We start from the raw sequence: 15,563 nt of genomic DNA, 5'->3' as shown, positions 1-15,563 counted from the left end.
GGGAGAGAAAAGCATAGCTCACGGTGTCAGAAAGTTTGAGACGTGTCAGAAAGATTAGTTTCAGAGAGATTCTTTACTTTATATGCCTGCAGGTGTGCAGGATTTAGACAACTCAGCACACATACATACACACAAACAGAACGACACACACACCTGGGCTTGTCAGTGTTGAGATTTTTCAGCCTTTATCAGGTTACGCTGTACGCAGCGCTTCACGCTGTACTCCAAAACTCAAACACATTTACAAAGAAAAATAAGCAGACACGCAGCGCTTGGTCACATTTGTCACACAGAGAACAAACACACTACCGCTACCCACAATACAGCAGTAAAAGATGACAAAAGTAAGGTCAGGATTGCGCAACTCGTAATCACTTTACAGTGGAAAAACGTTTCGAACACAAACAATGGTTAATGAATATAAACGAAAGAATGTTACGGCGCAAGACGAGCAGGTAAAACAATAATTTGGAAATGATAATAAAAACCTAAAACATTTTAATCTAGATCAAATTGATGGCCTTAAAAATGAAAAATAACACTTTAAATCTGATTCTCATTAAAAAAGCTCATTCCAAATAAACATGTTGTGCTTTCAACAGATCGTCCTCATTACTCTCCAGATTGTGTGTAAACTTGTATCTTGTGAGCAAATGTGGGGGTTGCTAGAAGGTCACGAGGTCGTTTAAGGGCTTTGCAACCTGATACACATTGCAAATATGACAAAGCAGGTGGTTTTGGCGAATACTAATATTTGCATTAAAATGTCTCTAATATAATGCATGCAGAATATTACAGACCAAAACAAATAAACAAATGAGAAAGGTCCCAAAACCTTGCGGCACCCCATACCTGACAGCTTTTGTCCTAAAAAACGCTACACTGGCTTCGCAGTAGTGCTGGGCGATTTTTCTCGATTTATTCAAATGTACATTTTGACGCAATTTCAATTTTATTTAAATCAGGGTATTGAGATTTTGAATGGAAGTTCGTTATAGTTAAAATGAAATGGCAGCCATCCAGGCAAAATTTCGGAACTATATATGAGTTTCGTTGCAAAACGAGATAACCACCGTTTTTTTAATTGTTCAGAAATCTCGTTTTTTGGTTGTGCATTCTAATTAATATCAATGCAACTGCAGCTGGTTTGTTTTGATTTAAACCTTCATAACTTAAAAAATACAGCTAAGTAGCGCCATAAAACAAAATAATAACATCATAACATAATAATAAACATGTTTTGACAAAAATTGTAAAAAATTGATTTATCTCGTTTTGCAACAAAACTCTTCATATATATACACTAGATGTCGCCTTGGGGTTCTAAGCATGCGTCAAAACCGCCGCCATCTTGGAACAGGGGTCTTGTCATAGGAAGAAGCTAGGTAATGCTGCTATCTCCGCCTGTACTTCGAATTCATGGACCATGCTGGAATTTTGTGCTGCGTATGGATGTTAGGCTTACTAGCACTATGCATTATAGAAAAAGTAGATTTTCATAATTTCAAAACTTTACATTTTCTCTAGACTCAATGCTAAATACATGTCTGACTGTTGGAAGAACCCAAAACAAAACCTAGAAAATCACATTCATGACGATTTAGGGTGATTTTATTTCCGTTACACCATTGCCTACAATGACGCTGATGCAATGCTCCCCTGTTTCAAGATGGCGCATTTCACGCATTCGTTCTAATGAACTGCCGTAGCCAAGGCGACATCTAGTGTACATATCTATGGTGCTGTTGTCCTTTTTCGTGCGTGTTCCCGTGCTCGCCGATCTTACCGTGGGTTCACACCAGCCGCGTTTGAGGCGTCAAAATGGCATCTACCGTGCCTAGTTTGCCGCTTGAACAGTTTGAATTTACTTAAATTCTAGTCATCGAGACATTCATGTGGAAATTCGCATCATGCGAGGGGCTTCTGCGTAATCACGTCACTAATAGAGCAGGCTCCTGATTTTTTTAACGCTGCATGTTTTCCCACCAAAGTTCAAATTTTTCAACTCGCGCGTTTGCCACGGCAATGCTCAATTCTTATGCAAAAGAGGCGGAATCGCGTCTACCTCCAGATGCGCGTCAACACGTCTTCACATTGACTTAAAATTTGAAATCACTCGACCTTGACGCCTCTACCGTGGCTGGTGTGAACCCAGTATTACTCTCCCTTCAGAGATCGCGCTCTGCTCGTCTGAATAAAATGCAACAGTCTGAGCAAATAATACAGTAAATAGCCTACACAAAAAGTTGGCTAGGTGAACAGCGTGACTAGAAATGTATAATTCGAAAACTAATAATGACTTAAATAATTAATTTTAAAGAGTGGTTAAAAGAAGTCAATCATAGCACACATCCAAATTATTTACAAATTATTAATGAAAAATCTTATCAAATTTTAAACAAATTATAGGAGAATATTGTGAATAGTTAAACAGATATAATAGTTGAATTGTTTGGGTTAACATGTGTTGTGAGATTATGACTGTGTACTACTTAAGCAATATCGCTCGAGTAGGAGTGTGATATAGCTCTATATCATCACGGCTGTGATTAGGCCAGAGGCACGAGGCCGCAGGCCGAGTGCCGGAGGCAATCACAGCCGTGATGATATAGAGCTATATCACCCGACTCCGAGAGCGATATTGCTTTTATACAACAGTTCGACGGCACACGTTTGAAAAACGAAAACTAGAAAACAACAACGGAGTTATTTTAAAAGCCTCTTTGTTTGAGAACTACTTCTTCCGCCACGGATTTGAGGGCGGCCAGAATGACAGGTAAAACTTTCGGCTGCTTTGAAGCTCATAACAACTCAATGGACGGAAGAGCCGTTTCTTTATATTACCGTTTCTTGGTCACAAAGTGTAGTTTTAAGATTAGTTCAGTCGAGAATGTATATGTATTATATTTAAATCTGCAGTCGATTAGTAAAGATAGCGCCTGTTTGAACGTTTGCTTAGTGAGATTCGGTACGAATGAGAACCAAAGCATGAGCGGACATCAGTGTTCACTCGCCCCGCTGACCACCGCCCTCTCTGGGCTACATCTCTAAAAGAGATACCCTGGCTCTCATGTTGGCCTTGTTTGTTTATGATCGTCAAAATGAGATCAAATCAGCAGTATTTGGTGTCATGATCAAACTATTACTTGTTTTTTAATTCATATTTAGTGTCTTTTGTGTTGTTATTGTTTTGGCGCGAGGTAAAAGTTAATAAAACTATACTTGTATAACGTTACTATTGCTTTCTCATTTATTCTTAACGTGATACGAGCACTCGATTATTATTATTAAACTTTGTTCTTGTCAGTACTATACAAAACTGTTTTTTATAAGTGTCAGAGAGATGTTTTTGCATGCTGCTTATAAATATATCAGTGGCGATATCTCATAACATGTTTTAATAGTCAGGTCACGATAAAGTAAATGATCAATGTCCACATTTAAAAGCTGCGGTGCTTACCTGCAGTTTCACGGTGTTTTCGCGTTCTGATAAGAAATATAGCTCCTGAAAAAAACGAGTGTTTATATTCCTCTTTCCAAGTGTTAATAATCCACACGATGTGACAAGACATTTCTCCCATTAACTGTAACGTAACATCCAAGAGCGCTGATCTTTGACGGAATAACTTCCGATTGGGGATTCACAGACTGATTTATGAGCTAGTAAACTAATGAGACAAACGGAGAGTGATTCAAAACAGCGCGTCTGTGTTTTTCCATTCAGAGATGAGCCTGCTTAGGACCTCCATTCACTAGGTGGCGGAATGATACGAAAAGTGAAGCGGTTACAGTGCCGATATCAGCACAATATCGCACAGGTCTTAGCCAATCAGATTCGAGAACCAGAAAGAACTGTTGTATAAAATAAAATAACAAAACATTATAAAAATTCCTGAACATCGGTTTTACAGGTCTAGTTTTCATTATATTTAACGATAACAAAAATATATAAATTAATTTTATATTTATACCATGTTGATGACTCTCTAATGCATTTGGATTAAAACGTTTCTTTAACCAAATCGTGAATCTGTGAAAATAATTTTTTTTTACATATCGCCCGGTCATACTTCGCAAGCACTGATTTGAACCAGAGCTAATCCACTGTTGCAAAGATCAAAACCAGCACTTATCAGTAGTCAATAACGCATCACAGTCCACTGCGCAGAGCTGTATCTCTCTCTGGCTTTCAACACACAGTTGACCCCATTAACCTTAACATCCTGGTAGGAAGACTTCAAAATCACAGGTCAAGTACAAAAATCAAGAGTCAAGTATGGCGTCACACTTATAAAACACAATTATGTATAGCAAAGAGGAACAAAGGACTTCCTGTAGAATATATTAGCAGAATATTGCTCTCTATAAATGCTTTTCTGTGACACTTATACCTGCTGAGATTATCAATTTAAACGAACCCTTATCACTTAAATGTAACTCAACTTTCCCAGTCTGTGCTACAATAATAATCTAATCATGTGGTTTACTGAGGCTGGGTGAGCTGTTACTCTTTTCGAACTGATTAGACTTCTTCAATCACAGGATACATGCCTGTTATCGCCTTCATATAGAGTCAGAACATCTGCTGACGGAGGACATGACGTTACAGAGCTCCACAGCTGCCATCTTCACCTCTGCCAATACTGAAGATTCAAACGTGCTGCCAATATTTTAGAAATAAAAACATTCCTGTTCAGTCAAGCATACAGTTTAGGGAAGTCTTGCATACAGGTCACTATTGCAACAAGCTGCATTGGACTTGGTTTGGGTAAACTCACGTGTGGATATTTCTGACTGTTAACTAAAGGCTCTTGACAGCATCTGGGATTCTCAAGTCTCCTTTAGGCAGTTTACTGGTTGATCTGGTGGAGCATGATGCTATTTAATGAACTAATGTCTCATCTTTTCTCCACCCCTGCATTGATGTGTGTTTGGGGGTTTTATGGGATGCCATGGGCCGAACTTTATTTTATTTCTCAGCTGCTCTCTCTCTCTCAACACACAAACCTTTTAGAAACGGAGTACAACACGGAGACTAAATTTTTACATTTTCTGAACAAAGTCTGATTAGTGCTTTTATGTATCACACTTGGGTGTTCTGATCTGTAGGGCTGGGCAAACAAATAGATTTTTCGATTAACCTTTTTTTTATGTGGTTGATTCAAAATCGATTCTCAAAGGCCACGAATCGATTTTTCTCCCATATTTATTTTCGCAAACATTGAACGTAAGATTAACTTACATTTATTTACTAGTCTTCTCTACTATATGTCACCCTCTTTGTTGCCTTGCATGATGTTACCAAGGAGCGAGAGGCGAGCCTGTCATTCATTCATTCATTCAGTCTATATTCTAATATTTTCTAATTTAATATAATATAAATTCATTGAGTTGAATCAAGAATCGAGTATAAAAAGCGTCAAAATTGTTTTTAACCCAAAATCGAATCGATTTGACAGCTTGTGAATCGAAATCGAATCGATCTGGAACATTTAAATCGATACCCAGCCCTAGAGATGCCAAGGCTTTTCTATGCAGCTGCTAGGGTATTTGGTGTGGTTGCAAGGGTATTCCCATGCAGTTGCTAGGGCATTTCTATGCTGTTGCCAGGGTGTTCTGGGTGGCTACCAGGGTGTTCCTATGCAGTTGCTAGTTGATCTTGGTTTTTGCCAAGGCTTTCCTATGCAGCTGCCAGGGTGTTCTGGGTGTTTTTTAAGGCATTGCTATGCTGTTGCCATGGTGTTCTGTATAGTTGCTAGGGCATTTCTATGCAGTTGCTAGAGGTGATTTGGTGGTTGCCAAGGCTTTCATATGCAGCTGCTAGGGTGTTCTGGGTTTTTGCCAAGGCTTTCCTATGCAGCTGCCAGGGTGTTCTGGGTGGTTGTTAAGGCGTTCATATGCTGTTGCTATGGTGTTCTGTGTGTTTGCTAGGGCATTACTATGCAGTTGCTAGAGGTGATCTGGGTGGTTGCCAAGGCTTTCCTATGCAGCTGCCAGGGTGTTCTGGGTGGTTGTTAAGGCGTTCATATGCTGTTGCTATTGTGTTCTGTGTGGTTGCTAGGGCATTACTATGCAGTTGCTAGAGGTGATCTGGGTTTTTGCCAAGGCTTTCCTATGGAGCTGCCAGGGTGTTCTGGGTGTTTTTAAGGCATTGCTATGCTGTTGCCATGGTGTTCTGTATAGTTGCTAGGGTGTTTCTATGCAGTTGCTAGAGGTGATCTGGTGGTTGCCAAGGCTTTCCTATGCAGCTGCCAGGGTGTTTTGGGTGGTTGTTAAGGTGTTCATATGCCGTTGCTATGGTGTTCTGTGTGGTTGCTAGTGCATAACTATGCAGTTGCTAGAGGTGATCTGGGTGGTTGCCAAGGCTTTCCTATGCAGCTGCCAGGGTGTTCTGGGTGGTTGTTAAGGCGTTCATATGCTGTTGCTATGGTGTTCTGTGTGGTTGCTAGTGCTGTGTTCAAAATATCGATATGACGATACATCGTCGTGGACGCCTGACGATGCGTGCATCGATACAGCACCTTCCGTATCGATTCGGATACACTTTTGAAAGTAACGTGACGAATCGCTGTTGATCCGTGATCCATATGGAAAGGACGCATGTGTCCCGCGGAGTAGGCTACGTAGAGTTAAAGGTAGCGGGGTATACTTTCACTTTGCGTGTCTGTCTCGCTAGCGCACGTGTCTGCATAGCGAGCTGCATACCCGCGCTCATATTTAAAATCAATGAGTTCAGTATGAAAGCGCAGATATCTTAGCCTATACTACTGCAAAGGGCTTTATTAGCCACTCTCTTACAAAACAGTCCTAACGCATTTGAGAAGAAAAACGACAAAGATTTGCATGTGAAAAGTGTACATCTAGAGAAGAGATACAGAGCTACTTCAAACTATAGCTGTCACATTAATAATCTGATTTCTATTAAATAGTATTAAGTCTGACTGCATGTTTATAGATATATACATAGATATAGAATAATGAGAGACAAATATAATGCCTAGAGTAAGGCACTATCTGCTTTTAAAAAACATAAGTTAAGTACTAACTCTGGGATTTTAAGTATTTCTATGAGTTACCCAGAAGCTAATAAATGAATGTCAAAAACACAATTGTAACAACACTGCTTATTCAATGTACAATAAACAGATGATGATAATAATAATAATAATGTTACTAAATTCTAAACAAAAATGTAATTCAAAATAGTCTTGTATCGTGATGCACATCGTATCGGGAAATTGTTGGCGATACACAGCCCTACTGGTTGCTATGGCATTACTATGCAGTTGCTAGAGGTGATCTGGGTGGTTGCCAAGGCTTTGCTATGCAGCTGCCAGGGTGTTCTGGGTGGTTGTTAAGGCGTTCATATGCTGTTGCTATTGTGTTCTGTGTGGTTGCTAGGGCATTACTATGCAGTTGTTAGGGCGTTCTGGGTGGTTGCCAAGGCTTTCCTATGTAGCTGCTAGGGTATTATGTGTGGTTGCAAGGGCATTCCTTTGCAGTTGCTAGGGTGTGCTCCTTGTGGTCGTTATGGCATTCCTATGCAGTAGCTAAGGTGTTCAGTGTGGTAACTAGGGAATTCCTATGCAGTTGGTAGGGTGTTTCATGTGGTTACTCGGGCATTCCTATGCAGTTGCTAGTATGTTCTATGTGGTTGCTAAGGCATTCCTATGCAGTTGCTGTTCTATGTGGTTGCTAAGGCATTCCTATGCAGTTGCTAGGATGTTCCATGTGGTTGCTAAGGCATTCCTATGCAGTTGCTGTTCTATGTGGTTGCTAAGGCATTCCTATGCAGTTGCTAGGGTGTTTCATGAGGTTACTCTGGCATTCCTATGCAGTTGCTAGGGTGTTCTATGTGGTTGCAAATGCATTCCTATGCAGTTGCTAGGGTATTCCATGTGGTTGCTAAGGCATTCCTATGCAGTTGCTAGGGTGTTCCATGTGGTTGCTAAGCATTTCTATGCAGGCGCTATGGTGTTCCCAGTGGTTTCTAGGGCCTTCCTATGTAGTTGATAGGGTGTTCTGTGTAGTTGTCAGGACGTTCCTATGTAGTTGCTAGGGTGTTCTGTGATAAGGGCGTTCCTATCCAGTTGCTAGGGTGTTTCTTGTGGTTGACATGCTGTTCCTATGCATCACTACGGTGTTCAATGTGGTTGTTAGGACATTCTTATGCAGTTGCTAGGGTGTTGTGTGTAGTTGTCAGGGCATTTCTTTGTAGTTTTCTAGGGTGTTCTGTGTTAAGGGCGTTCCTATGCAGTTACTTGGGTGTTCTGTGTGGTTGCTATGGGGTTCTATGCAGTTGTTAGAGTGTTCTGGGTGGTTGCCAGAGTGTTCCTATGCAGTTTCCAGAATGTTCTGGGTGATTGTTAGGGCATTCCTTCCTATAAATGAATCACATTTTATTTGATATGGACATTGCTAGGGCATTCCTATGCAGTGGTAGGGGGTTCTCCGTGTGGTTGTTAGGTCATTCCTATGCAGTTGCTAGGGAGTTCAATGTGGTTGCTAGGGCATTCCTATGCAGTTGGTAGGGTGTTCTGTGTGGTTGCTAGGGCATTCTTAAGGGCGATTTATAGTTGTGCGTAGGTTCTACGCCGTAGCTACGGCGTAGGCTATCCGTAGCCTGTGTGTAGCTCTGCGTAGCCTGACACGCACCTCACAAAAAATTTAACAGTGCGTCAGATCTACGCGGACCGCAAGCGCTGTGATTGGTCCACCAGAACCCCTCCCGTCAGGTAAAAAAACTGTGTCATAGGTATTTCCGTTTGTGACGGTGAAAACAAAGATGAGCCAAGTTGAGGAGTGATTTAACTCAAACTGCATCAAAAGTCGCTGTTTATTTACTTCCATCATTGCTGGTCTTCTCAAATTATACACAACAAGTTGCTGTTTCTTCTTCGTTTGTGGGTTAACTTGCTAAGCTTCTTCTTCTTTGAAGACGCGGACGACGACGATGCAAAAGTATAAATGAAAACCGACGTGAACCCTACGCCGTCGCTGCTACGCCGTAGGACCTACGCACGACTATAACGAGCCCTTTATGCAGCAACTAGGGTGCCTGAATGGTTGCTAACTGGCCCATGTCAAAAGCGCTTACCCTTCAGCCTCTATGATATTTTGGTCTATTTCTATGATATGTATCAGTGTAAATCTCTGAAATTTTCTCACCCATTTTATTGTGTGTTTGCTAAGAATAAACGAAAATGTATTTTAAACAAGTCACATGATCCGTTGTAATGCATGCCCATAAAACAAATGCTTCAGGATAAGTAAGCTATGCACCAAAGGTTATTCCATGAGGTTTGATCAAAGCACAGTTAAAAACAAATTTAATGGGAAAAGACCTTGTAGGAGTCAGAACATTAAATTTAATATGCCAGCCCTGCCTTTCATCTCATTCTAATCCCAATGTGCAACCACTGCCTACAATTATGTGGTACATAATAACAGTTTCTTCTGTTTTCTACTTTCTTTTTTCTTAAGATTCAAGATTTTTATTTGTCACATACACAGTTATATGCATATACAACCTGTAGTGAAATGTAAGTCTGGTATGCTCCTTTAGACTGCAATTTTTAAAAATATATATACAAAATATTCAACTACGTTAAGACAATATATATATTAATTTCTGATTCCCTTATATATATAATTAATCAGAAATTAATTTAAAAAAATGAAAAAAATTAAGCTTAAAGCTTAAGACTTAATCTAAACGCTTTCTTTAATGTTTAAGGGTGACCCTGATGGATCAGAGTTTCGGTATGCACAGGATCTTGGCTGCAGAATCACATTATGACATCATGGGGATGCCCTGAGGTTGTTGGTTTTACATCAGTAGCAAATTGAAAGTCTCGCGATGGGCGGCAAATTGTTTCAGCCTCTGTGGGAAAGCCTGTTTAACATACATTCAATAAAAACTGTTTGTACCCTGGGGGAAGAGAGAGGAAACACAAACAGTCGAATGTAAACAGTTTGATTCGTTCAGTATGTTGTAGAGCAGGGCTGTCTCACTCCGGCCCTGATACTGACCCAGGGCCAGTATCCGGCAAAGTTTAGTTTCAACCTTAAACATCCTTGCCTGTAATCAAGTAATGCTTGATTAGCTTATTCAGGTGTGTTTAATGAGGGCCGGAGCTAAACCCTGCAGGCCAGTGGCCCACCGGGACCGGAGTAAGTGAAGATCTCTCATTGGTCCTGGACTCTTGCATTTACATTTATGCATTTGGCAGATGCTTTTATCCAAAGCGAAGATTTTATCAGTATGTGCTTCCCCTGAGGATCAAACTCGGACCTTGCGATGCTAACACTGCGAACACAGGAACACGCGAAAGATACACATTTAAAAACTGTGAGAGCAGGTGTCCTTACAACTTTATGATCATCACATTTACCATTTTCAAAGTTAGCAAGACGAAAAGTCTTAATAAACATAGTTGCTCTGTGACACAGTCAACAAGCAACAAATGTGTAGTGAATAATATATTCATGCGAGCACAACATGTGGTTGTGAGACAGACAGATCACAGGAATACTTCACAGGAAACATCATTCTTGATTTTAGATTCCTAGCTTTATTAGTCTGAGATCAGCTAATTAATTTATAATCTCCAGATGTTTTCATACAAATTTAGATTTTCTACAATCTGCATTTCAGTGATCTGTGTAACCCCTACAGTGGTCAATATGTGTCCTTTAATCTTCATGCTAAGTGTGTAATTAGACAAGTGTGTGTATATGTGTGTGTGTGTGTTTAGGCCGAAACCATACAAAGTGCAATAAAGGGCCATAAAAGCACAGATCTGTCAAAATAAAGTGAGTCGGACAGCAGACACACTCGGGTGCCCTGAAGCAAGCTATCTTCCTTCCCAAGCTGTGTGTCACCGTGTCTGTTTTCTGGTTCCCTTGCTTGGGTCTGGAGTCTGGGCCTGACCCTGTGTGAAAGTTTGGAGCTCACATTCCATCCCTGAACCGCTGGCGCTTTGCTCTGGGAATCAGGCGGGGACGGAGGAAGAGAGAGAGACAAACATGCGCGAGACAGGATGATGTCTCATGCAAAAGTCTTCTTTGCTTATTTTTATCTGTGACTCTGACCTGCTTTCACTTGACCCATGACACATGAACAGATGATAGTAATGTAAACTGGTCTGAGATTAATGCAATAAAACTAGAAAATAGAACGGAACAATTTTAATCAAATTGAACAAAAGAAACAGAATTCAGAAATTGATTATTCAATATCATTTATAGCAGGGGTCTCCAACCTTTTTGTGAGCAAGGACTACCACAATAGATAAATCAATCTGGGGGGCTACTTTTTGAAACACTCACCTAAAGGATTATTAGGAACACCATACTAATACTGTGTTTGACCCCCTTTCGCCTTCAGAACTGCCTTAATTCTTCGTGGCATTGATTCAAAAAGGTGCGTATTGATAGGATAGCATCTTGCAGTTGATGGAGATTTGTGGGATGCACATCCAGGGCACGAAGCTCCCGTTCCACCACATCCCAAAGATGCTCTATTAGGTTGAGATCTGGTGACTGTGGGGGGCCATTTTAGTACAGTGAACTCATTGTCATGTTCAAGAAACCAATTTGAAATTATTCAAGCTTTGTGACATGGTGCATTTTCCTGCTGGAAGTAGCCATCAGAGGATGGGTACATAGTGGTCATAAAGGGATGTACATGGTCAGAAACAATTCTCAGGTAGGCCGTGGCATTTAAATGATGCCCAATTGGCACTAAGGGGCCTAAAGTGTGCCAAATAAACATCCCCCACACCATTACACCACCACCACCAGCCGGCACAGTGGTAACAAGGCATGATGGATCCATGTTCTCATTCTGTTTACGCCAAATTTTGACTCTACCATTTGAATGTCTCAACAGAAATCGAGATTCATCAGACCAGGCAACATTTTTCCAGTCTTCAACCGTCCAATTTTGGTGAGCTTGTGCAAATTGTAGCCTCTTTTACCTATTTGTAGTTGAGATGAGTGGTACCCGGTGGGGTCTTCTGCTGTTGTAGCCCATCCGTCTCAAGGTTGTGCGTGTTGTGGCTTCACAAATGCTTTGCTGCATACCCCGGTTGTAACGAGTGGTTATTTTAGTCAAAGTTGCTCTTCTATCAGCTTGAATCAGTCGGCCCATTCTCCTCTGACCTCTAGCATCAACAAGGCATTTTCGCCCACAGGACTGCTGCATACTGGATGTTTTTCCCTTTTCACACCATTCTTTGTAAACCCTAGAAATGGTTGTGCATGAAAATCCCAGTAACTGAACAGATTGTGAAATATTCAGACCGGCCCGTCTGGCACCAACAACCATGCCATGCTCAAAATCGCTTAAATCAACTTTCTTTTCCATTCTGACATTCAGTTTGGAGTTCAGGAGATTGTCTTGACCAGGACCACACCCCTAAATGCATTGAAGCAACTGCCATGTGATTGGTTGATTTAATAATTGCATTAATGAGAAATTAAACAGGTGTTCCTAATAATCCTTTAGGTGAGTGTAGTCTAATCAAAACATTTTTGTTTTACTTGTTGATTTCATTTTATTTTACTTGTTGATATGTTTTAGTATTGTTTAAAATGTTAACGTACATAAAAGAAGCCAAGCCAATAAAAATATGTAATAAATAAATAATACAATTGAGACTATTAATAGAATGTGCTTTGATGGGCACCTCACAGACTCAGGTTGGAGACCCCTGATCTATAGAATACAATATAAAATAGAGTAAAGGCCAGTGTTGCCAACTTGGTGACATTGTCGCTAGATTTAGGGCGCACTCACACTTTCCAAACCAAACCCCCTCCCTACTCCTCAGACGCATGTGGAAAAAGTATACTAAGCCCTTGAGAGAAACATGAAACAGATTTGAAGTGCCAGTGTAGTCAGAATGCAAATACAACATGATGACGTCACTGATATGTATGACGTAATCTAGCGACATTTAGCGACTTTCCAAGCAGGCTTTAGCTACTTTCCATTGAAAATAGTTGGCAATGCTGATAAACTACAGGATTATTGCCCCGAATTTACCCCAATTTTCCCCTACCGACAATCCGAGAAACAATCGGTTCTGATGCTTTGGCTCAGATTATTATGTAATGTGTAGAGTTAACAGATCAAATCTTATGCTATGTACACACCAAAGGCGGGGCATCGCGTTACTCGCGGGATGTAACTTGTCATGCAAATTTTTCGCTCGAGTTGAATATTTTCAACTTGGGCGAAGACGCATGTTTTTTCGCGGGAAAACACGTCGCCCATATCGCGTCATTCGCATCGCCCCACATGAGGATGCGTCTGATCGTATCTTTGCATTGACTTTGTATGTAATCTATTAGCGCAAATCGTTGAACTTGCATCTGGTGTGAACCCACAGTTTCACTTTACGATGTGCTCGCAAGCAAATCAGGGCCACCCCAATGATATCAAACATGTTTTATATTTAGGATTTTCAACTGGGATAATTACATCATTACTTTTACAACAGCCAAAGAGAGAGGGAGTAGAATGACACACCTTTTAAATAGCGACTGCAAAACAAGTGCTGTATGGGTCACACTTGCAGATGTGTGTGTATCTTGCAGATTCTCCAGTGACCGTCTAACCTTCCGGCTACTGATGTGTGCTTTTCCAGTGTACTTTACATGGGTCATTAATCGCAGATTTAAACTTTTCCCAAAGGAAGAATTCATACAAAGCCCTTCTCCAAATGCACATATTTGTGAGTTTACCTGAGCGTCTTTACTCTCAAATCTGCAGTAAATCTGTCCTAAGAATGGCTTTCTATGTCAAGAGAGATGTAGTATTGAATATCAACATCAGCTCTTTAGAACAACCTACAAACTTTTTGATGAATTGTCTGTACAAAATTGTTTGTTTTGTATATTGTGGGTGTTTGTCAAGGCATTGGGTGGTTGCTTGTTGGCCCAGATTACAAGGTCAATCAAGAATCGTATTCCTTAGAAAAGTAAAAACCCTGGGACATTATTCATGTCCATTGCACAAGTGCTCCACAATGAGTTTAATGGTGATGGTTAGGGGTTTTCTTTATTCCCTATTCTCAAGTATGAGCAACATTTCATTGCGAACATCACTGATAAGCAAGCAATAGGCAGGTGGATACATAGAGAGCATCTTGGGAACGCAGGTTGAGAACAAGGGCAGCCAAATGAAGGGGAAGAGCAATCACTCAACAGCCTGATTATATTAAAAGAGCAATTGTGATGAGTGCTGCTAAGAAGAAAAAGAGGGAGAGATTTGGATAGAAAGAGAGTAAGAATAAGAGCAGACATGGGAATGAGAATAGTTAAGAATCCCCCCAGACTTTTTAACTATGAATGTGGAGTTAATCAAAATATTGTTCATAGATCTGGCAGAAACTGAGCGCTGAATAAGCACTGCCGAGGGGTTCTGAACATCTTAATGCGTTCGGTATTGTTGACAGCAGCAAGATGTCTGAAATTGAGCGTCTATGGCATAATTAAACTCATAAGGAACCAAGAGAACCATTCTTCTCTTTTCGGCCTGCTGGAAAAGATATACGAGACGACAGGCCAGCCTTAAATATTTCCTGTACACACCTCTGTTATTATGAAGAAGTCATCTCCAGGTTCTCCCTGAACGACAATCTTCTCTCCATCTTCAAACTGCACAGGCTCCAGGGCATCGGCCACCGTCAACCTCTCCCACTTATCAAGAGATTCTGCAGAAGACAAAAAAATGAACGTTAAACCGAGTCAAACATTTATTCACCAAGCTGGAGCAAAACTTCAATGTCGGGTCGTAATCTCAAATCGGTGATGCCAAAAGTAAATCCTCACAATTTAAGATCTACAACATACTGTGAGAAATAAATCCCCAAAGCCATTATTCAAGAGACCCGTCACATTCCAGAGGTTATTCCCACCTTCCAGCATCCATCAACAGGCGTACCACCCACAAACACGACCGCGTTAAAACGTGCCGGACTCCTGCGCCGCCCGCCTCATTCTACAGCTGTAAATAATAACGAAGGCCTCTGCAGGGACTCGATTGTTTATTCCGTCCGTCTATTTTCATTTCCCTTTCTCCCTGTTTCCCATCATCTCATCACATTAGAATGCAGGATGCAGAAATACAGTAGCGGGCGATCAGTCCTCATATTAACATGTTAATAGTTAAAGAGCGATGTGTGTGTGTGCACGGCTTAGGCGTGTGTGTATGTGTGTGTGCGTGTTGGGGCCGGCCTGTCTGCATGCCCCAGACTAATGGTCACTTTATCAGGCTGGCTAAGACATCCTCACGCCCGGGCAGACGTCCACCTGCTTTAGTTGTAACACGAGCCGCTAGCTAGAAAACAAAAAAATCAACATGTGTCTATGTTAACACATTCCTCTGTCGGGATACTGTAGCGTAAAAATGTAACAGGGTTTACAGGTTTTATACATAAGACGACTTCATATTATGTATAAAAGAAAAACTCACAAAGCTACCTAAAGTATTATATAGAAGTGCCTGTCTATGTAAGCGTCCCCAGTAGGGTTGGTAAATGTGAAAATATGAC

The 15,563-nt window shown here is 40.9% G+C and overlaps 1 protein-coding gene and 1 long non-coding RNA gene across 6 annotated transcripts in view; one reads left to right on the top strand and one right to left on the bottom strand.

The window, feature by feature from the left end:
- LOC141362918 (cAMP-dependent protein kinase type I-beta regulatory subunit) overlaps positions 1–15,563 on the bottom strand; it is a 103,536-nt gene that overhangs the window by 6,409 nt on the left and 81,564 nt on the right. For all 3 annotated transcript variants that reach the window (XR_012368485.1, XM_073865196.1, XM_073865197.1), the window contains one exon: positions 14,602–14,723. Coding sequence is in view for 2 of the 3 variants with exons in the window: in XM_073865196.1 (XP_073721297.1) it covers positions 14,602–14,723 (122 nt within the window). In the remaining variant the exon portion in view is untranslated. The remainder of the gene's footprint in view (positions 1–14,601; positions 14,724–15,563) is intronic.
- LOC129436579 (uncharacterized) overlaps positions 1–15,563 on the top strand; it is a 129,253-nt gene that overhangs the window by 61,651 nt on the left and 52,039 nt on the right. Inside the window, exons 3-4 of one of the 3 annotated variants that reach the window (XR_008641865.2) lie at positions 9,484–9,542; positions 9,737–11,367. The exons of the other annotated variants lie outside the window; for them this stretch is intronic. This is a non-coding gene — a long non-coding RNA (uncharacterized lncRNA). Of the gene's footprint in view, positions 1–9,483; positions 9,543–9,736; positions 11,368–15,563 lie in introns of those variants that run through there. 3 annotated transcript variants of the gene reach the window in all.

The sequence above is a fragment of the Misgurnus anguillicaudatus genome, unplaced genomic scaffold (assembly GCF_027580225.2).
Source record: "Misgurnus anguillicaudatus unplaced genomic scaffold, ASM2758022v2 HiC_scaffold_29, whole genome shotgun sequence".
Classification (NCBI taxonomy): Eukaryota; Metazoa; Chordata; class Actinopteri; order Cypriniformes; family Cobitidae; genus Misgurnus; species Misgurnus anguillicaudatus.
This window is presented reverse-complemented; position numbering and strand designations above follow the sequence as displayed.